Below are 25,099 nucleotides of genomic sequence, written 5' to 3' on the forward strand. Positions count from 1 at the left end.
GACAGCGCGGCCATGCTGCGCAACGGGGCGGCGGGCGGCGGCGGGGCCGCGGCGGGCGGCGGCGGCCCCCGGCCCGTGCGCGTCTGGTGCGATGGATGGTGAGTGCTGGCGGGGCGGGCCGGGCCGGGCCGTGTCGCGGCGCCGCGGAAATAAACCGTGTTGGCTACGCCGGTGCCTCCGCCTCCTCTGTCAGCGCGGCGGGACGGGCCGGGCCGCGGCTCCGCGGCGCTCTCCGTGCCGGGCGAGCGGCGGCGAACGGGGCTGGGCACGAACCGGCCGGGCCCCTTCGCTCGGCCGCTTAACGGGCGCCGGTGCGGCCGGTGCGCTGCCCCGGGGCCAGCCCGCCCTGCCGGGCAGGTGCACGGAGGGAGCGGCCCCGGAGCACCGGGGCAGCCCCGGGGCTGGGGCGCATCGCCCGCAGCTGCCCGGCTGAGCCGGCCCTTCTCTTTGCAGCTATGACATGGTGCACTACGGCCACTCGAACCAGCTGCGCCAGGCGCGGGCCATGGGCGATTACCTGATCGTTGGGGTCCACACCGATGGTAAGAGGTTCCACCAGCATTCCTCCCGTGCAGCCCCTCAGATTGCCCAGCAGCATTAGCCCCAAGAGCTCCTGATAGGGTCAGGCTTCATCCTGCATCTGCTCCAGCATCAGTAGCCTCCAAGAGAAAGATGTCCCTTCTCTGGGAGTGGAGTTACCCCGTCATACTTTTGGACTGAGGATTAGGCGGGTCAGGTCTTGCAGGCTCCGAGGGTTAATCTGCCTTCTGTGCTATAAAAACAGTTGAAACAGCCAAAAATCAGTCTGCTTTTGCTGGTAGGAGGTGCAGAATTTACGTTTCAAAACAAATTACCTTGTGAAGAAAACTCTCTTCAAGGCAATCTGGAAGTTAAGTGTCAGAAACAAGTTCTGGCATGTCAAGATGTATTTTAAATGGGTTTGTGGATGCAGAATTTCCAGTAGGAACCAGGGGTAGTATGAAGTTACTGTTTAAGAGGGAAATTTCTCCTGGGGGGATGCTGGGAGCCCCAGCTCATCCCTTCAGGAAGAAGTATCTGAGTACAGGGAGGCACTGAGACATTTTGCCCTCTGAGTGAATTCCAGGGCCCTTGTTAAATGTTTAGGAAATGCAACCGAATCAAAATATTTTCTGATCTATCTGGGGCTTCCTTTGCTACCACAGACTGATCCAAATCTGAGCATAAGCCTGCAGTGAAGTTCACCTGCCCATGAAATGAGAGGGGCAGTGGCTGAGAGTCACTGGAGCTGCAGGACGTGCTTCTAACTGGAATTTTGTTTCTCCCCCAGAGGAGATTGCCAAGCACAAGGGTCCCCCCGTCTTTACACAGGAGGAGAGGTACAAAATGGTGCAGGCCATCAAGTGGGTGGATGAGATTGCTCCTGGAGCTCCTTATGTCACCACGCTGGAAACCCTGGACAAGTACAGCTGTGACTTTTGCGTGCATGGGGGTGAGTGGGGATGGGGCAGTGGCTGTGCTGACCTGGGCTCCAGGTGTGCTCCAGGTGTTCTCCAGGTGCCCTGCTGCAAACCTGCAGGGGCAGGGCTGCCTGCACAGCTCTGCCTTCTCAACACCTGCACTGGGCAGCACAGCTGCTTCTGGTCTCGTGGTCTGGAGAAACATCAGTGTGCTCAGAACCTCGAGAGTGGCCTGGGCCCTTGGTTTTAACTTAAAAAGGTGAAATGTGTCATTTAAAATTATCCCGAGGTTGCCCTTAGCACCAGCAGAAATTTGTGCAAAGGGGAAAGCCATTTACAAAACTTAAGTGTGAAAAACACTATTGAAAAGGAAAGCATGCAGAAATACAACCATGTTTATTTCTACTTATCCTGGGACAAGGTTAGATCTGAAAAGCTCTCTTTATCCAGCTGATAAGCTGTTCAGTGGCTCAGCTGACTGTGTGGCCAGAGACCTAGTTCTTAGTGTGAACACTTTTGGGTGTACTGTTGCTAAAGAGCACCAGTGTTCTGAGGAAATGTTCTTGCTCTGGGACTCTGTCCCTTCCTGGGCTGCTGCCAATGCTCATTAAGCCTCAGCCCTTCTTCCCTGCCCCTCTGAAGCAATTTTGTTACTTTGACCAGGAGTAGTCTTTGCACTCATTTCGTGTATCTCCCATCTGATCCCAGCCACCTGCTGTTGATAAGCCAAGTATTTCACAAAGTGTAAATAAATCCCTCATCTTTAGAAGATAAATATTCTTTTTTCACGTGGATGGAGTGGTTATCAAATTCCTCATTACCTTCATTGCCTGCCCTGAGGGTGTCCGGTGTACGTGATCCCTGCAGGGGTGCTGAGGGGTTGTGGAGGCACAGGAGTGCCCGTGGCCCTGCTCCAGCTGCTTGCATTCGTCCCCTGTGCCACTCGCTGGCCTGTCGCAATCCCCCCGTGCTCTCCGAGCAGCACCCTGCCCCGGCAGCTTGGCCAGGCTGTGTTTGTGCAAAGGCTGAGTGTGGAAATAGCTGTGCTTACCTGAGGTGGTGACAGCAGCCCTGCTGGCAGTGTGTGCCCTGCTGGCAGTGTGTGCCCTGCTGTGTGTGTCCTGCCCTGCTGTGTGTGCCCGGCTGTGTGTGCCCTGCATGGCTCTGTGTGCCCTCCTGGCTGTGTGTGCCTGGCTGTGTGTGCCCTGCCCGGCTCTGTGTGCCCTGCTGTGTGTGTCCTGCCCTGCTGTGTGTGTCCTGCCCTGCTGTGTGTGCCCTCCTGGCAGTGTGTGCCCTCCTGGCAGTGTGTGCCCTGCCCTGCTGTGTGTGCCCTGCTGGCTGTGTGTGCCCTGCATGGCTGTGTGTGCCCTCCTGGCTCTGTGTGTCCTGCCCTGCTGTGTGTGCCCTCCTGGCAGTGCGTGCCCTGCCCTGCTGTGTGTGCCCTGCCCTGCTGTGTGTGCCCTGCCCTGCTGTGTGTGCCCTGCTGGCTGTGTGTGCCCTGCTGTGTGTGTGCCCTGCTGGCTGTGTGTGCCCTGCTGTGTGTGTGCCCTGCTGGCAGTGTGTGCCCTGCTGTGTGTGTCCTGCCCTGCTCTGTGTGTCCTGCCCTGCTGTGTGTGCCCTCCTGGCTCTGTGTGTCCTGCCCTGCTGTGTGTGCCCTACTGGCCCGCCAGGCTGGGCTGGCAGTGTGTGCCTTCCTGTGTGTGCCCCGCTGTGTGTGCCCTGCTGGCTCTGTGTGCCCTGCTGGCTGTGTGTGCCCTCCTGGCAGTGTGTGCCCTCCTGGCAGTGTGTGCCCGGCTCTGTGTGCCCTGCCCTGCTGTGTGTGCCCCCCTGGCACGCCAGGCTGTGCTCTGAGGGGAGGCTGTGGGGTTTTGGGGAGCGGAGCAGGACTGAGGCACCCTCTGTGTGGGCACACTCAGGGCTGCCCACTGGCTCCTTTGGCAAAGGGAAACCAGCTTAGCTTTTGCTTGTGAAGGCTTTGCACCATCACCAAAAGTGTGAGAGGTGTTTCTGCAGGGGGAGTTGGGAGCCGTGAGCCAGAGATGAGCCAGAATGGCCTCTGTGGAAGGGTCCTGGATGTCACTGTGGGAGTGCAGCCACTGAGAGGAAGAACTTTCCACTGGATTAACTGTTTCATTGACTGAAAACTTGTAACACGAGCCAAGGGTTAAAACCAGTCCCAGAATAGCTAAAATGTTCATTTTTAACATTGATACAGGTAGTGCTTGTTTATTGTCATTCAGACAATAGTCGGCAGTGCCTGCTGCTGCAGGGCACCCAGCAGTGCCCCAGATGGGTGATGGTGTTAATGTCCAGGAATATCCCTGTCTCCACAGACACTGTCGTCACAGTTGTCACTTCCCTGACATCTTTGTGGGGCACAGGACGTGTCCCCTGTGGAGGCACAGGGATTTGGATTGCAGAGTTGTAGGTGTGTGGGCACAGCTGCTGCTTTTGTGCAGGAGAGCTTGTGTCCAGTTCTGAGGCTTTTCTCTCTCTGCAGATGACATCACCTTAACTATCGATGGCAAGGACACCTATGAGGAAGTAAAGACAGCAGGGCGATACAGGTAACCTCTTGCTTACCTGTTTATCTTGTTTTGGGCAGAGTTTCTGGGTAGAGTTAGACTTTGTGCCTTGAAGGAAAGTCAGATGAAACATACCATTCTTCAGGTCACACCTGAATTTGGCTGTGTGTCAGAGCTTCCACTGCTGCGAGCATTTTGGCTTCAGGGAAGGGGGGCAGCGTTCCTGCCCAGTGGGGCTGTCTGGTTCCTGGCGGGGCTGGCTCTGGCTTTAAAGCCTCCCTGAGAGCTGGCTGCAGGGCAGCCTGGGTGAGGGAGGCGTTCACGCCAGCAGTGGCTGTGGCCGGAGGGTGATGCCGAGGCTCAGCAGATAAATGCTGTTCTTGAGAAGGAAGGCTGAGGAGGCCATCCCCTGGTTTGGGTTTATCAGGTGTCACAGGTGCCCTGTGGCAGTGGTGGGAGGACAGAGCCTTTGCTCCTGCCTCATGCTTTGCTTGTCTCTGCAGGGAATGCAAGCGCACCCAGGGCGTGTCCACCACTGACCTTGTTGGCCGCATGCTGCTTATGACCAAGGCTCACCACAGCAACATAGTGAGTCAGGGGGCTTGGGGGCAGGTGGGGCACAGGGCACGAGCAGTTCTTCCCTCTGCTGCCCCACACGGAGCAGAGTGGAGGGTAGAGCTCCTGGGCCTGGCTCCTGCCTGGAGAACGGGCAGGGGCAGGAAAACAACCTGCTCATGTTTGCTTCAGCGCGCCTGAGATGGCACTGTGATGGGACACACTCTGGTGCCTCATGATCAGGGTGGGCTCGGAACGTTAGGGGAGCTGCAGCGAGCCCATGACTCCTGCCAGGGTGAAACAACACAGTGCAGGCACATGGATCTGTCAGCCAGGTGCTGCCAGAGTTAGAAACTCCTCTCCCTTTCCACTGAGCTTCATGCTTCTGCCTTCTGTTGTCTCTAGTCTAATCAGACCTTTCTTGAGTCTCCTCAGCTCTCTCTGGCTGGGAGCTAACCTAGCCAGGAATAAGTAAAGTCAATGGTTTTATGTCAGGTAATGAGTTGAATTTACTGAGTAATGAAGGAATCGGAGAACAGAACCACCTGGGTAACTGCAGCAACAAGTGACCCACAGGCGAATTGAGGGACAGAGGGACATGTTTTGTTGTGCTGAGCTGTTAAATTGGCTTAGCTGTAGCACAGGAGTTGACAGCGAGATCTGCCCGGTGCTGCTGGCTGCTGCAGGTGCCTGAGCCTGCCTCTCGTGAGGGTCTTTGGCAGGAAAAGGGATGCTGTCCTGTCAGGGGCTTGCTGGGCCGAGGGAGCATGCAGCTGTGCAGCACTCCTGGGGCTGCAGGTTGGGCAAGAGCCACCTTTGCTGGCAGTGCCAAGCTGGGATCAGATAAGGACACATTTCCTGTGACTCATGCTGGGACAGGACTCTGGTTAGGTATTAACTAGTTTGGCAGCATTCAGTGACAGGATCCCTGGTGTGCGTTTGAGCCTGGCCTTCCCAGCACTTCCCACACACAAGCATATCTTGGTTGGATGAGCTGTGCAAGTGCTTAAACATTTTGACTCTTTATCTCCCTTCAGGATGAGGACCTAGACTATCGGAAGCACACTGACAACTTTGGGAAGGTAATGTGAGTTCTGGTCGTGGACGTCTGGTTGTTGTCCTGCCTGAGAAGGATTCCCAGTGTGCTTTCTGGCCTGTTGCAGGCTTGTTTGTCCTCCCACGTGTAGCAGCAATGTCTCAGTGAGCGTCCGTGTCCCCACATGGCAGTGGGTGTGATGGGCAGCTGTGGCACAGGGCAGCCTGAGCTGTCCTTGAGGGGGACCGCAGGGCTGCTGTGCCCCCTGAGCCTCTGCTGGGCTCCTTCCTTGCTTGTCAGTTCCTTCCTGCCACTTCCCAAGCGCCCGTGGCTCCAGCCTGGGACGGCCTCTGGCTGCTGCTCTCAGTGCTCGCGTTGTTGTGCAGGTGCTGTGTTGGGTGTGGACACAGCAGGTGTGGCCACGCTGCTGCAGAGCTCCGGGGCAGCACAGGCCTCTCGGTGCTCCAGCTGCCAGGGCCAGCCTGGGGCTCACACTGCTCCTAAGGAGCCAGCCCTGTTCATTTCCAGCCGCATTGTCCCTGCTGAATGAGCTGCACCAGCAGCTCAAGCAACTCTTTTTTACTCACAGGGGATTTGCTGACTTGTCTGCATCTTCCATAGTTGCTCACTGTTTTGGGGGTTTTGAGTAGGTGTTTTGGGGCATATTGCTCTAGCATGGCTGTTTGCTGGGGCTTGGATCCGGGTAGGACGGCTCAGGGCACTGGGTACCCTGGGTGACCCTGACAGCTGAGCTGTCTGCGTGCTGCCCTTTGCAGGGCCTGCTCTGGCCTCAGCTGCAGCGTGGGTGTCCTGCCAAGTGCCATGGAGCAGCTTTGGGTGGCAGAGCAGGTGACAGTGGCCGTTGCAGAGCTGCCACGCGGTGGGGACCGAGCTCTGTCCCAGAGCTGAGGGCCAGGCAGGGGCCCTGGGGCTGCCAGAGCGTAGCTCGGTCGGTGTTGTCTTGCTTCTCATGGAAATTCAAACCTGCCCTGTTGTCTTCCTCCTTCCTGAGCTTTCCTCTTGGCATCTCCTGAGCTGTCTGCTGAGGTGATGATTTAGACAGGGCATAAAGGGCTTTTGTGAAACTGTCTGAACACTCGATGCCAGGAATGTAGAGTCTGAGGCGCTGGGAGTTGTTACAGTGGCCAGCAAATTCAGATGAGCAGATTGCCCAGCACTGTGTGTTGTCCCAAGCCCCTCCCAGAGCCTGAAAAGAAGCTGTGTCTGGTGTATGTTTCCACAGGGGCCCAAGGGTCACAGTCCCTGGACTGGTGTCTCGCAGTTCCTGCAGACATCCCAGAAGATCATCCAGTTTGCATCAGGGAAGGAGCCCCAGCCAGGAGACACCATCATCTACGTGGCTGGAGCCTTCGACCTGTTCCGTATCCTTCACTCTCTAGGGCTGCACCGGGGCTCTTTGGCTGATGTTCCCATGTTGGGAGGCACCACACTGCGTATTTGCCTCGTTCTTCTTCCTTTTCTGTAGCTGTGTGTGAGGGAGGAGTCAGGAGTGAGTTCTTCCTGGCAGTGTCTTAGTCACAGCATGCTGAGAAAGAGGCTGTAGCTCCTGTGTGGAGCAATCTGTGGCTGTTGGATTTCAGGAAGGCAGATAGATGGATATTCTCAGCACTCCAGTGATTGTGGTGCAGACTGGCTGCCACAGCACCTGGAGCTGACACGCTGTTCCTGGGGCAGGCTTTGAGGCTTCGTGCCAGAACATCCAAACAAGCAGAAATTCTGGATAGAGGCAAAGCTGAGTCCATGTAAGTTGGAGCTGAAAAAGTCTCTGGCTTTTGCCCAGAACCAGTGGAACCTGAGGAGGGAGGCAGCAGCTGTTCTTGGAAATGGGCAATAAGAGTGCAAGAATAAAATCCTAGGGATTCCTGACTCCTGCTGTCATTTTTGGGTGATTCTATTTCTGTCTTCCTTCCTCTGTTTTCCACGTGAGCTTCAATTCCTTAAACTGATCTGCAGATGTTGGCCACGTGGATTTCCTGGAGAAGGTTCACCAGTTGGCAGAGAAGCCCTACATCATTGCTGGGCTGCATTTCGATCAGGTCCGTGTGGAACTGTCCCAGGGCAGAGCAGCTGGGCCTGTTCTCTGAGCCAGGCAGCCTGTGCTCCCACAGACAGGACAGGGATGTTGTTTTGGGACAGGGAGGAGGGAAGGGAGTTGCTCTGTCTCCCTCTGACTTGCCCGGTGCTCTGCCCTAGGAGGTGAATCGCTACAAAGGGAAGAACTATCCCATCATGAACATCCACGAGCGAACCCTCAGCGTCCTGGCCTGCAGGGTGAGTGGTGTCTCTGCACTCTGAGGGCTGCCCAGGGCCTGCTGGTGGGCACCTGTGCTCAGTGACCTCGCACGAGCTCCGTGGTGTGCCCTGAGAACACAGACAAGATGAATCACTTGAGGCTGCCAGAGGTGCTGGTTCTCTTGGGAGGCTCTGCTGGGCTCCTGTGCCATCCTGGCTGATCCAAGCTGTGCCCCATCCAGCTGCTCAGCCCCAGTGGCAGGGCTGGACGCCACAGAGGGAGCTGTGTGGTCAGACAGAAAACGCTGCTCCCTGCAGCAGGGGAGAAAATACCCGAGGCAAAATCGTGGGGAACCCCAGAAATGTGTGCCTGGAGCAATTAACTTTTGGATTTGCTCTATAGGCACAGAAAGGACATTCTGTAGAGGAACAAAAAGCTGTTGTGTGACAAGCAGTTACTGCTGAACCCACTTCTCTGTTCCCTTATTTGAACTTCTGTAGCCAGGTGACTGCTCGGGTCTCTTTAAGAAGCACCTGGCTTCTGGCTTGGGATTGGGTTTTGGGTTTTTCTTTGATGTTTTTTTTTAAATTTAAAAACTCTACCTGGTTCCTTTTTCAGTATGTCTCAGAGGTGGTGATTGGAGCTCCCTACGCTGTCACTGCTGATCTGCTGGATCACTTCAGGGTGAGTCCTTGCACAGGGATGGACAGGGAGGTGTGTGGGGAGCTGAAGTGGTGCAGGACAGCACAGGGGGGCAAGGAGGGAGGGTCCTGCTCACACTGGGACTCAGGCTGTGCATGCACGAGGGTGCCTTTGCCGGTCTCCAGGCTGTGCTCAGTGGGAGTAGTGGCAGGAAATGTCCCTGGCATCCTCTGGATCTTGTCAGTGACTTTTGTGTCCTCCTCCAGGTGACGCTTGTTTGCCATGGGATGACTGAGGTGGTGCCGGACAAGGACGGTTCTGATCCATATGAGGTAAAGTGCCACTTGCTTTGTCAGCATTTGATGGCCAGGGCCTGGCTCTGGTTGTGCTCCTGGACTGAGAAGGTACTGCAGAGGAGGCTTTGGCAGCTTTTCATCCACGCCTGAGGGCAGCACCATGGAGCAGTCAGTAAATCACTCCCAGCAGCTCCACTCTCCAAGCACTGCTTTGCTCTGCCTGTTCCTGATGCCTTCGTGGCAGAGGGAGAAATCCTGGTGCTCTGTGCTGGGCAGCTCCTGTGTGTGTGGAGCTTTGCTTTCAGCGAGTGTTTGCTGTGCCTGCGAGGAGGTCACTGTGCATCCAGCTGGGCTGCACTCCCAGGGTTTTCACAGCCCTGTCTGTGTCTCTCTGCAGGAACCAAAGCGACGTGGCATTTTCCAGCTGGTGGACAGTGGCAGCAATCTCACCACAGATCTAATTGTGCAAAGAATCATCAAGAACAGGTTGGATTTCTTTGTCTCCTGGTACTGTTCCCTCCAGAGTGTCTGGGGACTGATGGATGGGACCAAACAGGGAGAGAAGGTGTTGTCTGAAGGCACAGAGCAGCAAACTTGGCTTCCTTCCTCTGTCATGGCTTGGGCAGGCTGTAAATGTGATTGCATCAATCTGTACAGGGAAGGGAACAGCTGAACTCTGCTGTGTCAGAATGTGCTGCACTGCACATTTATTGGTTTTCTCCTTTAATGATAGATTTCCCTTGCTGTATCCCAGGGGAAAGGGCATGTTGCTTTTGGTCTTTTTAGGCCCGAGTCCTTCTTTCAGCACCTTGGCTCACATCCGTGATAAATTTGATTTTGGTGTTACATCACCCAGAACAGCCCAAGAATGGAATAGCAGCTTCCGCAGAGGGAGAAGGAAGTCAGTGTGACCAGTGTGGGAGTGCAGGGCTGCAGAGGGCTGGCAGCAGCCATGGCAGGCTCTGGGGGTCCTGGGGGTTTCTGAAGGGCTCTCAGGACCGAGCAGCACAGAAGGCAACGCTGCCCTGCTCCAGGGGCTGTGTCTACAGGCAGTGTGGGTGAATGAGAACCTCAGGGCACTGTGTGGTACTTGCAGGCTGGAGTTTGAAGCTCGCAACCAGAAGAAAGAAGCCAAAGAGCTGGCTGTGCTGGAGGCCATGAGGAGGCTGGAGCAGGAGAAGCACTAGGCTGCAGAGGGGCGTGTGTGATCCACCGAGAGCTGCAGCTTCACCCTCTGCGAGAGCAGCTGCTCCATAGGAAAGGAGCCCTGACGGGGGCAGCCCTGCTGGCACGCAGGATGTGCTGCCCTAGCTCCTCCTGCACTAATTACGCAGACATAACGAGTTGGGATTCCGTTGCCTAGTTTTATCTCCGTTAATCAGTCCCTGTCCCTTTTCCCAGGAGGAGATTTGACAAAACAAAAAGGTTTTAATTATAACTAATGTTTTAACACGTTGATGTGCTTTTACCTTCTGCCGTTTCTGGCTCTTGGTCGGAGGGAAGTGGAGGAGCTGCCCGCGCCCCTGCCCTGCCAGCCCGGGCCCAGCAGTGCAGAGCAGCCCCGGGCAGGGCTTGGGGGCTGCACCGGCCCTGGGAGCAGCCTGGGAACAGGACAGGGCTCCTGGGCTTCCCTGCAGCTCTGCTCGGGAACCAGGGGCTGCCTCTGCTCAGCCCCTGCCCACAGCCAGAGCTGCCCTGGGCAGTTCCTTTGCTGCAGGTGCGCCAGGTCAGGCATTTCTGCCCACGAGGCACAGGGATGCTGTCCCCAAAGGCTGTCCCTTGCAAGGCAGCAGGACCCAGTGCCTTGTGTGGGCTGTGCTGATGGAGTAGCTGAGGCCAGGGGCAGGTTTGGGGGTGTCTCCTGATGGCTGACATGCAGCGTGCTGCCTCCAAGGGCAGGTGCAGCCTGCAAGATGGGTCCTGAGCTGTGAGCCCCCTCTGCCTCTCACATTCCAGGATCCTGGGCTGCGGATCCTGAGCAGCTCACTGCACTGTGCCAGATGGTCCTGCCGGGCTGTGTCTGGTGTCCTCTCTCTTGTAAACTTTTGTTGCTGATCATTAATAAAATGTTGAAGAGTTGTGCATTGGTGTTTTTGGGGCTGAAGCGAAAGGGGCACGGGGCACACGTGCCCTGCTCCTGAGAGGGAGCCCCACACTCCCCGAGGCTCCATGGCACGGGGGCTGCTCAGCCCCAGGGCAGCCACCACTCACCCTGCTGGCCCTTCCTGGGCTCAGCCTGGCACAGCAGGGCAGCTCCACGTGTGTCAGAGCTGCAGCCAGGGGCACTGGGGACACTCCCTGGCTTCTCTGCTAATGAGCAGGTACCCATGTGGGCCAGGCAGGGCTGGCACCGTGTCTGGGATGGGCACTGCAGCCAGGCAGGGCTGGCATCTGGAGCTCCCAGGTCTGGGTGGGCTCCCCCTCCCCAGCAAGGACAGACAGACAGACAGAGCCATCCCGAGCACGTTTATTGTCACCCCAGGGCCCCCAGCCCCCGGGCGGCCCCGTTCCTCGCCGCGGTGCGGAGCCCGGGGGCAGCGGGCCGAGCTGGGCAGGGCCGCCGGTGTCGGAGCTGAGAGCGGCACGGGCCGAGAGCGCCCCGAGGTCCTGCCCACCGGGCCGCCCGCAGGAACGGGGCTCGGCGGGGCGGCACAGCGCGAGCAGCGGCACCCGGGCGGGGGTCCCGCCTCGCCCGCCCCGCCGCCGCTCCGCTTCCCGGGGCGGCGGAGCCCGCGGGGCGCCCGGCGGAGTCACTGCCCGGCCCCGCTCCGAGCACCGAGCCCGGGACACCGCACACGGACACGGACACGGACTGGCGTCGCACGTTTATTGGGCGGGCCGGGCCGGGCCGGGCGGGTCACGGCCGTGCCCGGTGCCGCCGTCACTCGCGGAACTTCCACTCCTGGCGGCACATGGGGCAGTGCTGCTGCACCTGCTGCGAGTTCAGCCACTTGAGGATGCAGTGCATGTGGAAGCAGTGCGAGCACTGCCCCCACACCAACGGGCAGTCGTCTCCGGGAACCTTACCTGCGGCACGGACACACCGTCAGCCCCGGCCGGCGCGCAGCGCCCGGTTCCGGTGCCGGTGCCGCACTCACAGTCGGGGCAGCAGCCGTTGAAGGCCATCCGGCAGATGCCGCAGTTCTCGTCGTTGGCCACCCACAGCCAGGACGCGACTCCGTGCCAGCTCCGCACGCGCACCCGCATCTCCCGGTCCCGCTCCTGCTCCCGGTCCCGGTGCCGCCGGAAGTGCCGCCCGCCCCACAGAGTCTCGCGCGCCCGCCGCGCCGCGCCGCAGCCCCGCCCCTTCCGCTTCCGGCGCGGGCGCAGCGCGGCCGGAAGTGCGGGCGGGAGCGGTGCCGCCATCATGGCCGACAAGATGGACATGTCCCTGGACGACATCATTAAGCTCAACCGGAGCCAGCGCGGGGCCAGCCGGGGCGGCCGGGGCGGCCGGGGCCGGGGCGGCACCGCACGCGGGGGCGGGCCCGGCCGGGGCGGCGTTGGCGGCGGGCGCGCGGGCGGCGGCCCCGTACGGAACCGGCCGGTGATGGCCCGGGGCGGCGGCAGGAACCGGCCCGCGCCCTACAGCCGGGTACGGACCGGGCGGGCGGGGCTTGGGCCGCGGCGGCGCGGCGGGCTGGGGCGGCGGGCCCGCGCGGGGCGGGGACGCGGGCGGCCCCTTTGTCCGGTCCCGGCGCGGCCGCGGGCGGCGGGGCCCCGGCGCCGGTCAGCGAGCTCCGGTCTCGTTGCAGCCGAAGCAGCTCCCGGAGAAGTGGCAGCACGACCTGTTCGACAGCGGCTTCGGGGCGGGGGCCGGCGTGGAGACCGGCGGAAAGCTGCTCGTCTCCAACCTGGACTTCGGCGTCTCGGATGCGGACATCCAGGTGCGGCTCGGGGAGAGGGAGCGCGGCCCCGTTCATCGGCCGGGCCAGTGCCCGCGGGAGCCCCGCCGGCCCTGCTCCGGCTGGCACCGGGGCCGAGCATTCCCGCGTGAATTAATCCCTGGCGATGGGGTTGGCACTACGTGTGCCTGCTTTGGTGATCTCCTTGGGGCTGGAAAATTCGGTTTATAAGTGCTCTGTATGGGGCTGCCCGGTGCACAGAGTGATGGCGTGGCTCTGCTGGGTCACGCTGCGATGGGAGGGTGCAGTGTGACTCTGTGAGCTCCTGCTCTGTGCAGCTGTAGCAGTTCCTAAGGGTGCTGTGGGCTCTGGTGGGTGTCAGGGGTTCCCAAGGATGCACCCCTCGGTGCAGCCAGGTCGGTATTTGTCACAGCTGCACTGGTGCCGTGGTGTCCTGTGCTCCACCTGTGATGGCCGTGCCCCCACAGGGGCTGCAGTCAAGTGCATTGGGGTGTCCCAGGCTCAGGCGTGGGCTGTGAGCTCTGCAGGAACTCAGTGCCACAGAGGGCTGCCATCACCCTGGCCTCTGGCTCTCGTGGCCTCTCCAGGGAGAACCAAACCACTGCTGCCAGACCTTCTTCATCATTCATTCAGCCTCTCCACACACCCACCTGGCTGCGTGTGGGGAACTGGGAAGGAGCTCTGTCACTCACTGGGTAGTGTGCTGCCCTCCTGTAGGTTCAGACTGGGTTTAATAAGTTCCTGTTTGTTGCAGTGAGGCAGCAGTGTGTAAAACTCAGCCCCTGTGCCTCGACTGCAGCCAGGACTCTCCTTCCTGTGGCTGCACGAGCTCCCACTGGGGTTTGTTTAGCAGCAGCAGGGCTGACAGTGGCTTTGTCCCCAGCCCCATAATTTAGCATTGCCTCAGATGTGGTTTTGTTGCTGTGCCAATGCCTCTCTCTGTGGTGTGAGAGGCCCGAGGTGCTCTGGTTGCTCTTGGTGTCCCCTGAGGCAGGAGCAGCCGACCCCGGGCTCTGGGCAGGGCTGACACAGCCTTGCCTGCCACGTTCTGCCCAGAAAGCATCAGGCAGCTGCCCTGTGCAGCTGTGCCCGTGCAGCCCTGCCGAGAGCCCTGCTGTGCCTCGGGAGCAGGCTGACACGGGCTGTGCAGTAACCTTGCTGGCTTCCCTAATGTGGTGCCTGACAAACAGAACTGGGGGCTCTGTGGCTGCCTCTTTATTCCCAGCCTTTGTGGCAGCACGGGCCAGAGCTCAGCACAGGCCTTGGTTGGTCTCCATTTCTGGGGTGTGTTCCTCAGGGCCAGGAGTCCTGCACAGCAGAAGTGCTGTGCTCTCGTGGATCCCTGCACTCACATGGCCATTCTCCTCTGGGAAAGGTGTCTGGGCTCTGGAGTGTTTTCAGTTGTTGCTGCTTTGACTCGTCTTCAACAAAGGCCCCCCGTTCCCCTGGGGAAACAGGTCAGCATCCCTTGAATCTGCTTCCCTGGCTGTGGATGTGCCTCCTGCAGGACACGAGCGTGGAGTCCTGCTTGCTTTTGCCACCTGTGACCATGCCTGGACTCTGGCTGAGGGGCTTGCTGTGCCTCTGGGAGTTTCTGCAGGCTGTCTGAGGTGGTTGGACGAGCCCTGACCCCGAGTGTGGGGCACTGCAGCGTTTGCAGCACTTTCCCTCTCGTTGCAGGAGCTCTTTGCAGAGTTTGGGACCTTGAAGAAGGCAGCTGTGCACTATGACAGGTCTGGCCGCAGCCTAGGGACGGCAGACGTGCATTTCGAGAGGAAGGCTGATGCACTGAAGGCCATGAAGCAGTACAACGGGGTGCCCTTGGACGGTGAGGCTGCCTGGCCTGGCCCCACGGCTCCTGGGGCTGGGGCAGGGCCCTGCATGTCCCTGTCTCTGCTGCCCTGTCCCTGTGCCCTGCCCCATGTGTGTCTGTGTGTGTCCGTCCCTCTGGGGCTCACAGCTGCTCCCCTGTCCCTGCTGCCCTGTGCCCCCTGCCCGTCCCTGTGCCCCGTGTGTGTGTGTCCCTCTCGGGCTCACAGCTGCTCCCCTGTCCCTGCTGCCCTGTCCCCCCTGCCCGTCCCTGTGCCCTGCCCCATGTGTGTGTGTGTCCCTCTCGGGCTCACAGCTGCTCCCCTGTCCCTGCTGCCCTGTCCCTCCTGCCCGTCCCTGTGCCCTGCCCCATGTGTGTGTGTGTGTGTGTCCCTCTGGGGCTCACAGCTGCTCTCCTGTCCCTGCTGCCCTGTGCCCCCTGCCCGTCCCTGTGCCCCGTGTGTGTGTGTCCCTCTCGGGCTCACAGCTGCTCCCCTGTCCCTGCTGCCCTGTGCCCCCTGCCCGTCCCTGTGCCCCGTGTGTGTGTGTCCCTCTCGGGCTCACAGCTGCTCCCCTGTCCCTGCTGCCCTGTCCCCCCTGCCCGTCCCTGTGCCCTGCCCCATGTGTGTGTGTGTCCCTCTCGGGCTCACAGCTGCTCCCCTGTCCCTGCTGCCCTGTCCCTCCTGCCCGTCCCTGTGCCCTGCCCCATGTGTGTGTGTGTGTGTGTCCCTCTGGGGCTCACAGCTGCTCTCCTGTCCCTGCTGCCCTGTGCCCCCTGCCCGTCCCTGTGCCCCGTGTGTGTGTGTCCCTCTCGGGCTCACAGCTGCTCCCCTGTCCCTGCTGCCCTGTGCCCCCTGCCCGTCCCTGTGCCCCGTGTGTGTGTGTCCCTCTCGGGCTCACAGCTGCTCCCCTGTCCCTGCTGCCCTGTCCCCCCTGCCCGTCCCTGTGCCCTGCCCCGTGTGTGTGTGTCCCTCTGGGGCTCACAGCTGCTCCCCTGTCCCTGCTGCTCTCCCTGCAGGCCGCCCCATGAACATCCAGCTGGTCACGTCACAGATCGACACGCAGCGGAGACCAGCACAGAGGTGGGGTTGCCCTGCCTGAGCAGGGGGAGGGAAGGGCAGAGCCCTCCCTGCTGGGAAGCCTGGCTCCTGCTCAGCTTCACTGGAGGCACTAAAACTGTTGCTTTTCAAACTTTCAGTGTAAACAGAGGTGGCATGACCAGGAACCGCGGGGTCTTGGGGGGATTTGGAGGTGGAGGCAACAGGCGAGGGACTCGTGGCGGGAACAGAGGGAGAGGCAGAGGAGCTGGAAGAACTTCCAAACAGCAGCTCTCTGCAGAAGAACTAGATGCACAGCTGGATGCTTACAACGCCAGGGTAAGTGCTGCTTGGGCACGGTAATGGGCTCCCCACAGCATCTCATCCTGGAAAGCACTGGCAGTCTGGAGCTGGCAGGAAAGAGAGAGCATTCTCCAGGGCCTTGCACGGAGGCAGCCTCACTCTGAAGCTGCCTCTGTGCCTTGGCTTGGGCCTGAGCTTCGCTTTCCAGAGCAGTTTGTCACTGTTCCGGATGGCTGAGGAACAGGCTCTGTTCCTGCCAGGCCCCAGAGCTGGAACAGCCGCTATAAGCAGCAGCTGCTGAACAAAACTCACAGAGCTGAAGGGATGCAGGAGTGGGGAAACCAAGGGAAATCTCATGTGGAGGAACTGTATGGTGTGCTGCTGGGGAAGGGTGTTGTGCTGGTGGCAGAAATGAGCCCCAGCCTGGGGAGCCACGAGCAGGGGGCAGCTGTGGCTGGAACTTGCTCAGCCTGTGCCAGGAGCCCAGCAGAGCTGAGGCCACAAGGACACCACGGCAGCAGAGCGGGTGTCGAGGATGGGATAGGTCAGGCGAGAGCATGGAAGGAGTGGGATGAGCAGGATTCCAGGAGCAGCCTTGGAGCAGTGTGGGGTGCAGTGGTGCTCAGCACGGTGTGCTGGGGCGTGGACCCAGCTGTCCCTGTCCCCACCACATCGGGGGGCTCAGCAGAGCCCGGCTGCCTGCAGAGGGGCTGGGCTGGGGTGCGGGGGTGCTGCAGGGTGCCAGGGCCGTGCCAGGGCCGTGGTGACATTGCTCCCTCTCTTGCAGATGGACACCAGCTAAAGCGGCAGCAGTGGGCCAGGGAAGGACTCCAATCTTGCTCCACACTCCCGGCAGGGGCTGCGGCTGTGGCTACTACTACCGAGGATGGGATTTGTTTTACTTTTATGTTCTGGGATAGGTTTTAACTCCTGTAAAGGTTTTTTTTAATTCTCAGCAGACCTGTTTTGTACCGAGTTATTTTTGGGATAAATTTTTCTGGTTGCCTGTTGGGCCAAGGTGGCTTTTTCACCTTTGCCGTAATAAAATAGAACCATGTCTAGAGCTGTGGCTGCTGCCTTGCCGCGCCGGGCCCGCGCACGTCCCGCTCCCTCACGTACCGTGACGCTCCGTGTCCCGGTGCCGGTGCCGGTGCCGTTCTTGCTCCCGGGCCGCTCTCCGGCTCCGGATCCCCGCGTGCCCCGCCCCGCCGGCCCCGCCCCGCCCCGCCGGCCCCGCCCCGCCCGCGCGCGCGTCCCCCGGGCCAATCAGCGCGCGGCCCGCGGCCGGAAGCGCGGCGGCGGCGCGGGGCCGAGTAACGGGAAGTGCCGGGCGTGTCCCGGAAGTGCGGGGGCGCGCGGGGCCTGGGCGGATCCGCGGCGTTGGCAGCGCAGCGCGGAGCGAGCGAGCCCGGTACGGCGGCAGCGGCGGGAGGGGGTGCGGAGCGGCGAGCAGGGCCGGGCCGCGGGAAGGGCCGGGCGCGGCCGGGGGGCGGGAGCGGGGCCCCGCGTGCCCTTGCGCGACCTTCCGAAGGCCGGAGGAGCCGCCGCCCCCGGTGGGGCCGTCCCGGAGCGGAGCGCGTGCGGCGAGGGCGGGGCGCGGCGGCCCTGGCGGCCCGGGCCCACCGGAGGGGCTGGGGCGGCGCCCGGTGGGCCGTGCCCGGTACCCGGGGCTCGCTCCGAGGGGCGGTGCAGGGGATCGCCCGGCCCGACGCGTGCCGGGGTCGGCCGTGCCTGCGGCGCGTACGGGCTGCCCATAAATGGCCGCTGGGCACGGAATGAGGAACTGGGAGCCGGTACCGGGTTCGGGCTGCTCCGTTCAAGGCAGGCCCTTCCGCCGCGGGCCGGGTGCGCCTCCAGCCCCGGCGGGGTTCGCACGGCAGCCGCGGTTCCTGCGCTGCCCCACGAGCATGACCGCACCGGGAGCAGCGGCGTTTTCCCGGGAGCTGGCTGAGAGCCGTGACCGCCGTTTGTTTGTGCTGAGAAATCCCCGGCCGCCCTTGTTCACTCGCGGGTTTCGGGTCCGCTCTGTTGCTCCGGCTGTCCAAGCGTTTTTGCAGTGTGCAGGATCTCATTCCGTGCCTGCAGAGTGGGGACAGTTTCACCGCTGTGGGTTCAGCTGCTGACCCGCAGGGATGGGTCCCAGCCCCGGCTCCAGGCACACACAGTGCTGGTTCCATCCCTGGTGCAGCACTGCCGGCAGCCTTCGTGCTTCTGGAGCTTTGTGAGCCCTCAGCCTGGCTCTGCACCGTTCAGCCCTGCAGGTGAACGGCAGGTCAGGGATGTGTCAGAGCAAAAGAACAAAACATGAAACCCTCCTCCATGCTCAGGCTGCCGAGGCCCCGCTGGGCAGCAGAGTGTCCTCCTGTTCCCGGGTCCCTCCTGCCGAGGGCTGCGGAACCCCCGAGGGGAACGGGCGGGATGGGGATTCCCTGGGTGCTCTTACAAAGCACCGGGGCCGCAGCGGTACCTGGGTGTGCCCTGACAGCCTCGGGCGGCGCCGGCTGGGCTCTGTGCCCTCCGTGCTGCCCTGGGAACATCCGGGCTGTCCGTGTGCCCCAGCCGGGCTGTCCGGGCTGTCCGTGTGCCCCAGCCGGGCTCTTGGGGCTGTCGGGGCTGTCCGTGTGCCCCAGCCGGGCTCTTGGGGCTGTCGGGGCTGTCCCGGCTCCCCGTCCCGGCCCAGCGGCGGCGCAGGGCCCTGGGCAGCCCTCGCTCGCATTCCAGCGAGCTCTCCAGGGCCGCGCGGGAAGGAGGAAGGGTGGGGACGGCTGGAACGGGCCGTGCTCAGTGCGAGGCCGGGCGGGTGTCGGGGGAGGCGGATGAGCTCATCTGACTGTGACTAATGCCGGCTCCGCGCTGCCCTGCGATGGGGTCCAGAGCCGGCGTTCCCAGCGCGCCGGGACGCAGCGGGGATGCAGGGACGCTGCTGGTGCTGCTGCAGCTGCTCTGTCCTGCACAAAACGTGCTGGGAATCCGAACAGTCTGCCGGGCTGAGGGAGCGGGGACGGCAAATCCCCGGGTGGGGATGAGCCTCCTGCTGCCTTCTGCGGGCTGCTGGGAGCTGGGGTCTGCCTCTGGAGGCGCAGGAGCCCTCCTGTGCCCGTCCCGCAGCCCTGGCAGTGCCTGGGGAGCAGGGCAGCCCCAGGACCTGTGCGTGAGCTGATGGGAAGGGTGAGGGCTGTTCCCCAGAGCCGAGCCCAGCCTGGCCTGCAGTGCTGACTGGAGTCACACTGGTTCTGTCCCCAGTGGTGTTTTCAGTCCTGGTGGGCTCCTGTCCCTTTGGGAATCCTGAAAAGGTTGGGGTGGGTTGTGATTCATCTGTGTGCTGGGTATGCATGATTCTTTAGCTCTGGGTCACAGAAGTAAGGCTGGAACACAGGAACGTGACCAAAGAGCTGGGGATTTGGGGTTTGGTTGGCTTGGGCTTCCTTCTGTGCCCTAATACCAGTTTGTGTCAGGGGCTCCTGGTGGCTCTGGTGGAAATGGGGCTCGTGATGTGTGGGAGAAATCTGTCACCATTGTGTTACCCCAGGGCTCAGCTGTGGAGGAGTGGCAGCTGTGTGCTGACACCAAACCAGGGCATTTCCAAACTGCCCAGGAGAGGATTCTGGCTCTTGGAGGTGCCCAGCTGCTGGCAGTCAGGGCTGTGAACGCCAAGTTCCCAATCAGTGCAGCTGTCTCCCAGCCACGGGAGCTGTGCAGGGACTGGTGCTGTTGTTCACAGAGCACTGGCTCCAAGAGCTCCAGGTGCTGGAGCAGAGGCTGCCCATGGCTCCTGCTGTCCCTGATCTGGCTGTCTGTGAGAGATTGTGTCTCTGCTTGGTCTGGAAATTGGAAGGTGGAGGCTGCCCGTGGCTGTGTGTGCCTACCACTGCTGGAGACAGCTGGGTGAATGCTAGTGGATGCTCTGCCATTAGTGTGCTCTCACAGAAGGCTCAGCCACAGAATTTGAGAGCCACCACAAGTTTGGGACCTTGATTCTGTAAAGCTGAAATTCTCTCACTTTCCTGGAAGCTGCAGGTATCCTGAGAGCAAGGTGTGAGAGTTAGAACGACCCGTGGCCCGCGGGAGGTGGGATCTAGCCCAGAGATGAGCCAAAGGACGTGAGGAGGGGACTGGGCAGGGTGCAGGAAGAGATGGAGCAGTGCAGGTGTGTAAGTGAGCGTTTGCTCAGCGCTCCTGGGAGTCCTCGAGCCTGGCAGCTGCTTGGGTTTGATGTGGAGACACTGGCATGAGCTGTTCATCTGTGACATGAGGCTAAATGTCCTTTTGAAGAGAAATTTCCCCTTTGTTCAGTGTGAGGATGCTGGAGGACGCCGCGCGGCAGGGCCACTGTTGGCTGTGCAGCTGCAGCAGGAAAGGCTCCTGGCACAGGTGCTTGTGCCACGCCAGGCCAGAGCCCTGGTACAGCCCCGCGTGTCCCTCATCCCCCGGTGCCTTTCTAGAGCTGTGCCAGAGTGTTCTGCGCCTTCAGAGAGTCCAAGCTGATATTTGCCACAGGATAACCCTTCACACAACGTGCCCTGTGGAACCAAGAATTCCTGAATGTGTCATTGGCTTTTACTGAGGATTTTAGTGGAGTGTTGGCATCACCTTTGCCTTGCCCTTGGCGTGGCTGGGCACTTCCTGGGCAGAGTCCTGGGCAGGTTCCACATCTTGTTTCTTTCATTGCCTGTTTCCCTGGCTGTGTGTGCCACAGATCCTTGCAAAGGGCTGAGCCAGGTGTCTCATCCCACTCTCCCAAGGCACCTGGCACAGAGCACGGATGTGGCAGTTACAAAACGTGGGCACCAGCTCCCAGCAGAGGCTCCTGGCAATCGGGCCAGTGGTGAGACAGAGGCCTATTCTTACCTGGAATCCTGATGTGGAGAGCAGAACTGGGTTTATTCTGGGCTCTACTTTATTCCAATTGAAAGCCTCACCTGGTTGATGTTGTGGAGGAGAATGTCTCCCCTATGGCTTTGGGGTATTTACATTACAAGCAGAGCACTGAGGTTGAATTTTTTCTCACTCTTGCCTGGGCCTCTGTGGACTGAAAATGAGACCTGGAGGGTTCGGCAGGGGCTGGGGACCCTGGGCAGGGCTGGGGGTCCTGGGCAGGGCTGTGTCTCCCAGGGCCAGCAAGAAGGGCCCAGTGAGACTGGGACGTGCAGAGGGACAGCAGGGCAGTTTGGGCAGTCCTGCTGTGGGGTGGCTGCTCAGGGCAGTCACAGCTCTGCTCTGTGCTTCAGTGTGGAGCACGTGTGCCAGGATGGCAGAGCAGGAGCCCACGGCAGAGCAGCTGGCCCAGATTGCAGCGGAGAATGAGGAGGACGAGCACTCTGTCAACTACAAGCCCCCTGCCCAGAAGAGCATCCAGGAGATCCAGGAGCTGGACAAGGACGACGAGAGCCTGCGCAAGTACAAGGAGGCCCTGCTGGGCGCCGTCACCGTCAGCGCAGGTGAGCCCTGTCCCTGTCCCAGGTGAGCCCTGTCCCTGCTGGCCTCTGCTCCCGCGGGGGAGCTGCTCTCCCCGCCCGGGGCTTGGGCAGGAGCCCCGAGCTCAGCCTGTGCTGCCCTGTGCCCTGGCTGGCCCGCACTGAAGGGCTCGGGGACTGGAGGGAGGGTGGCACTCTGCCTTTGCAGGCACTGTGGGCTGCGCCTGCTGCAGTGGGAGCCTTTACAGAGTTGGAGCTTGTTTTTGCTGGGTTTTGTGCTCTTTCAAGAAGTTCTCTGGAAGGAAAAGGAGCTGTGTTGGCCAGCATTGGGGATGAGTGTTTAACAGCTTTTTCTTTTGTCTCCAGATCCCAACGCTCCAAATGTGGTGGTGACCAAACTGACCTTGGTCTGTGCTACTGCTCCAGGCCCCCTGGAGCTGGACCTGACAGGTGAGCTGGGAGGGAATGCCAGGAGCACTGCTGGCAGGTGGCTGAGCCCTCCTGTGTCAGAAGGGCTGGCAGCAGAGCACCCTGTTGGGCCCCAGCAGGTTCTGTACCTGGAGCCAGCAGCAGCTCCGTGACACCTGGGTGTTGTGTAGAGGTGTGAGCAGCCAGGTGGGGCAGGCAGATTCTTCCAGCCTGCACGGTGACATTCATGGCAGCTTCGAAATGGTGACAGCCTTGGAGCAAACATCTGCAAAGAAACAGCTTGGAATTAACTGCAGGGCTGTGCTTGCAGTGTCCTGTTGCAGGGCATTGCTTGCCTGGCTCTGGCAGCAGAGGGGGCCCTGCAGCTCCTGCAGCTCCTGCCCCAGCTGCTGTGCCACAGAAATTCACCCCAGAGCACAGCACAGCACAAAGGAGCTCTGACCCTCTCCTGTCTCTGCAGGTGATCTGGAGAGCTACAAGAAGCAATCATTTGTGCTGAAGGAGGGCGTGGAATACCGGATAAAAATCTCCTTTAGGGTAAGGATTCTGGTCTGGAAATGGAAGGAATGGAACAACAGACTGCTGCAGTCCCAGCTTGGGGAGTGCCCATGCCCTGCAAGTGGGGTTGTGCTGGAGAAATGGGCTCTGCCCATGTGGGGTGGGCAGCGTGAATGGAGACAGCCTGCTCAGTCCCTGCTCCTCTCTCTGCAGGTAAACAGGGAGATTGTGTCAGGATTGAAGTACATCCAGCACACGTTCCGGAAAGGGGTGAAAAGTAAGTGCTTCTCTTGGCTTGGTGAACAGTGAGTGAGTGAGGGCTTCCTGCTCCTCTTGCTGCTGAGACAGTGACAGGGGCTGCCCCGCAGCTCCCCTCGGGAGGGGACAGTGCTCAGTGCCACGGGCCCGTGGAGCCCTGCAGGGCTGGGGCAGCCCGTGGTCCTGCACAGTGTGGATCCCAATGCCCCCGAGCAAGCAGGTCCCACTGACGGCACTGCTGGGGCTCACAGGTCACTCCCCGCCGGAGGGGCCCCTTCCTGGGGAAGGGAGCTCCCAGCTGGGGGAGATTCCTGTTGTTGCTGCTGCTCTGTGGATTGTTGCAACAGTAACAGACCTTTCATTTGCTGCAGCCTTGCTCCCCATGCAGGGGAGGCTCCTGAACCTCTGGTGCCTCCATGATGCCTCCATACACTGTTTTTGTCTTTTTAGTTGACAAGACCGAGTACATGGTTGGGAGCTATGGCCCCCGAGCAGAGGAGTACGAGTTTCTGACCCCCATGGAAGAGGCCCCCAAGGGCATGCTGGCCCGGGGCAGCTACAACATCAAATCCAAGTTCACAGATGATGATAAGACTGACCACCTGTCCTGGGAGTGGAACCTGACCATCAAGAAGGATTGGAAGGACTAGTCCTTCCCGAGGCCAAACCCCAGAGAGCGTGAATCAGACAGTGGCTACCGTAGAATTCCCCCCCTGTACCAAAGTGCTGACATTGGAACCCTCTTACCTGTCACCCCCTTTATCATTTGACCAGAGAGCTCAGTTTTTTATGTGCCCCCTCCCCAGAGAATTGCTGAGTGCATTGACCAAACCATGCTGTCTGCATCTGGTCTCCAGCTGCCTGTCCTGGGGCTGTGCTGCCCCAGCACTGAGGGGAGTGCCCCCTCCCTTGCCAGGCCCTTTCTTGCTTCCCGCCTTCCTTTACCCAGGAGGTGCCAAAGGGGAGGAACCCCGTTAGGATCCTGTGCTTGGCTTTCCTGCGCACAGCTCAGGGTAGCTACTGCCTCCAAGTAGCTGACGAATTTTGGTGCCAGGCAGCTGTCAAATCAGTTTATTGGCTCCAGTGTTGTCTGCCTGCCCTTTCCGCCCTGTCAGTGTCCTGGGCAGCTTCATTTGTGGATGTTCCCTGTAACCATGATGCCTTAAATGTGTAACATGTATCCTCTAGGGAGGGGGTCCTGCCTCTGTTACACTTTTTAAACGCCACCTGCCCTCCCCGTCTGTTGGCATGGGCTCAGCTTCGTCACGCCCCTCATGTGTTATTAGGAAAGATTCACAACTTCCCACTTCACTGCTGGTCCGTTCCTCACCCGAGACAGGACATCTCCAGAGGGGAGAGGGAGTGACATCCTGGGTGACACCTGCCCCCGAGCCCTGGCCTGGCTGGCCCCAGCCTGGCCTGCAGAGCCCCCCGAGCTCTCTGGGTGCCCTGTGGGGCAGGGCTCGCCGGGGCTGCCATCACCTCGCACTTCTCACTGCAGCCCAGGAGCTGCAAAGCACTGAGATTCCAGGACAGCACCTGCCCTCCTGGCTGCTTTGGGCTGAGGATGGACGAGTCTGTCTCTGCAGCTGCTCCTGATGCCATCAGCAAAGAGCTTGCGATGGACAAGTGTTCCGAAGCGGTTAATGCCTTATGTATCTGTTCTGCCTTTAAAATCTGTGCCTGGCCTGTAGTTACTGCCTTGACGCTGGGCCCCGTGCCTGCCTCCACCCTGGGCTGCACAGCTGCAGCTCCTGGGGCAAAGCAGCCCCAGGGCCCTGCGAGGCCTGGGGCTGGGCAGGTGTGTGCCACCTCTGCAGCCCTCCGATCTGGATCTACCACACCGAGGTTACAACTGGGACCAAGTACATGTGGCTTCTCGTAGCTACGTCTTTGCCTCTAACTGCCCTCGCCCTGCCCCTAGAGAGATTTTTTTTTGTTAATTTGATTTGGTGCGTATTGTCTTTAAGTCCTAGACCCAGGTTAACAGGTTCGGAATCATCGTCTGCTTCTCCTTTTATGACAGTTAAATAAAATCTTTGAACTGACTGTGTACTGTCCATGCTGGATCTTCAGCATGAAGTGGCCGAATGGGATTTCTGCAGACACCTAGGGTGGGAGAAGACCAGGATCTCTGGGTTTGCTAGAATGTGAAAGGGGAGGCCCCATGGCAGCATGTGTGCAGGATCTGTCTCTTGCTGTTTGCCCTGTTCTGCAATGCCCATAGTGTGAGGGGTGGGGGTGTGTGAGGCTCTGAAAACAGGGATTTCCAAGGGGGGCCTCTTGGCAGCAGAGGAGCAGGCAGGCTCCAGCTGCACACACAAAGGGAAATTCCTGTGCAGTCACAGGAATGAGGGAGGCAATCAGAAAACAGTCCAGGAGCCGGCGGATGTTTACAGAGCATGTGGCATGTTTGTGTTAAGGATAAAGGAAAGTGTAGCCATGAAAAGCTCTTTACAGAATCCATGGTGTGAGAGAACCTGGAGGAGGGGACTCCCTAACTGAGAACTCCATAGGCTCCCTCTGTATTTGGAGCTCACAGCACAGGCCCTTCCTTGGGCCTTGGAAAACTGCTGAAGGAAATGATGGAACTTGGAAAGGACAAGGACTGAAGGCAACAGTCTGGGCCGGGTAGGAGCTGGCATGTGGCCAGTGCCCTCTCGTTCTGCTGGCTGTGGAGAACAGCCCCCAGCCCTGACCCTCAGTGTGTCAGTTAGAGCCCAGATGTGCCCGATAGC

General features: G+C 60.3%; 4 protein-coding genes across 5 annotated transcripts; 3 read left to right on the plus strand and 1 right to left on the minus strand.

Moving 5' to 3' along the window:
* The first annotated feature begins 12 nt into the window (after positions 1 to 12).
* PCYT2 (phosphate cytidylyltransferase 2, ethanolamine) lies at positions 13 to 10,199 on the plus strand. Its single transcript, XM_058039020.1, has 13 exons — positions 13 to 98; positions 454 to 542; positions 1,310 to 1,471; positions 3,940 to 4,006; positions 4,468 to 4,552; positions 5,557 to 5,601; positions 6,799 to 6,937; positions 7,530 to 7,612; positions 7,770 to 7,847; positions 8,428 to 8,493; positions 8,718 to 8,783; positions 9,145 to 9,233; positions 9,844 to 10,199. Exons 1-13 carry the CDS (start codon positions 13 to 15, stop codon positions 9,932 to 9,934), a joined length of 1,146 nt encoding a protein of 381 aa, XP_057895003.1. The 3' UTR covers positions 9,935 to 10,199.
* Positions 10,200 to 11,449: 1,250 nt separating this feature from the next.
* On the minus strand, positions 11,450 to 12,020 carry ANAPC11 (anaphase promoting complex subunit 11). 2 transcript variants are annotated; one of them, XM_058038935.1, is made up of 2 exons: positions 11,846 to 12,020; positions 11,450 to 11,774 (listed from the first exon to the last, which is right to left on the minus strand). In XM_058038935.1, exons 1-2 carry the CDS (start codon positions 11,952 to 11,954, stop codon positions 11,629 to 11,631), a joined length of 255 nt encoding a protein of 84 aa, XP_057894918.1. In that variant the 5' UTR covers positions 11,955 to 12,020; the 3' UTR covers positions 11,450 to 11,628. The 2 variants fall into 2 exon arrangements, with proteins under 2 accessions (XP_057894918.1, XP_057894919.1); XM_058038936.1 differs by having other exon boundaries at positions 11,450 to 11,682; positions 11,775 to 12,020.
* Positions 12,021 to 12,114: 94 nt separating this feature from the next.
* Positions 12,115 to 16,825, plus strand: ALYREF (Aly/REF export factor). Its single transcript, XM_058038865.1, has 6 exons — positions 12,115 to 12,342; positions 12,503 to 12,634; positions 14,294 to 14,441; positions 15,441 to 15,504; positions 15,621 to 15,798; positions 16,550 to 16,825. Exons 1-6 carry the CDS (start codon positions 12,115 to 12,117, stop codon positions 16,562 to 16,564), a joined length of 765 nt encoding a protein of 254 aa, XP_057894848.1. The 3' UTR covers positions 16,565 to 16,825.
* A 267-nt stretch (positions 16,826 to 17,092) lies between these two features.
* On the plus strand, positions 17,093 to 24,410 carry ARHGDIA (Rho GDP dissociation inhibitor alpha). The gene is made up of 6 exons (XM_058039006.1): positions 17,093 to 17,173; positions 20,991 to 21,200; positions 21,543 to 21,626; positions 22,066 to 22,142; positions 22,317 to 22,380; positions 22,812 to 24,410. The coding sequence occupies exons 2-6, from the start codon at positions 21,011 to 21,013 to the stop codon at positions 23,009 to 23,011; spliced, it is 615 nt and encodes a 204-aa protein (XP_057894989.1). The 5' UTR covers positions 17,093 to 17,173; positions 20,991 to 21,010; the 3' UTR covers positions 23,012 to 24,410.
* The last annotated feature ends 689 nt before the right edge of the window (positions 24,411 to 25,099 follow it).

This window comes from Melospiza georgiana, chromosome 21 (assembly GCF_028018845.1).
Source record: "Melospiza georgiana isolate bMelGeo1 chromosome 21, bMelGeo1.pri, whole genome shotgun sequence".
Classification (NCBI taxonomy): Eukaryota; Metazoa; Chordata; class Aves; order Passeriformes; family Passerellidae; genus Melospiza; species Melospiza georgiana.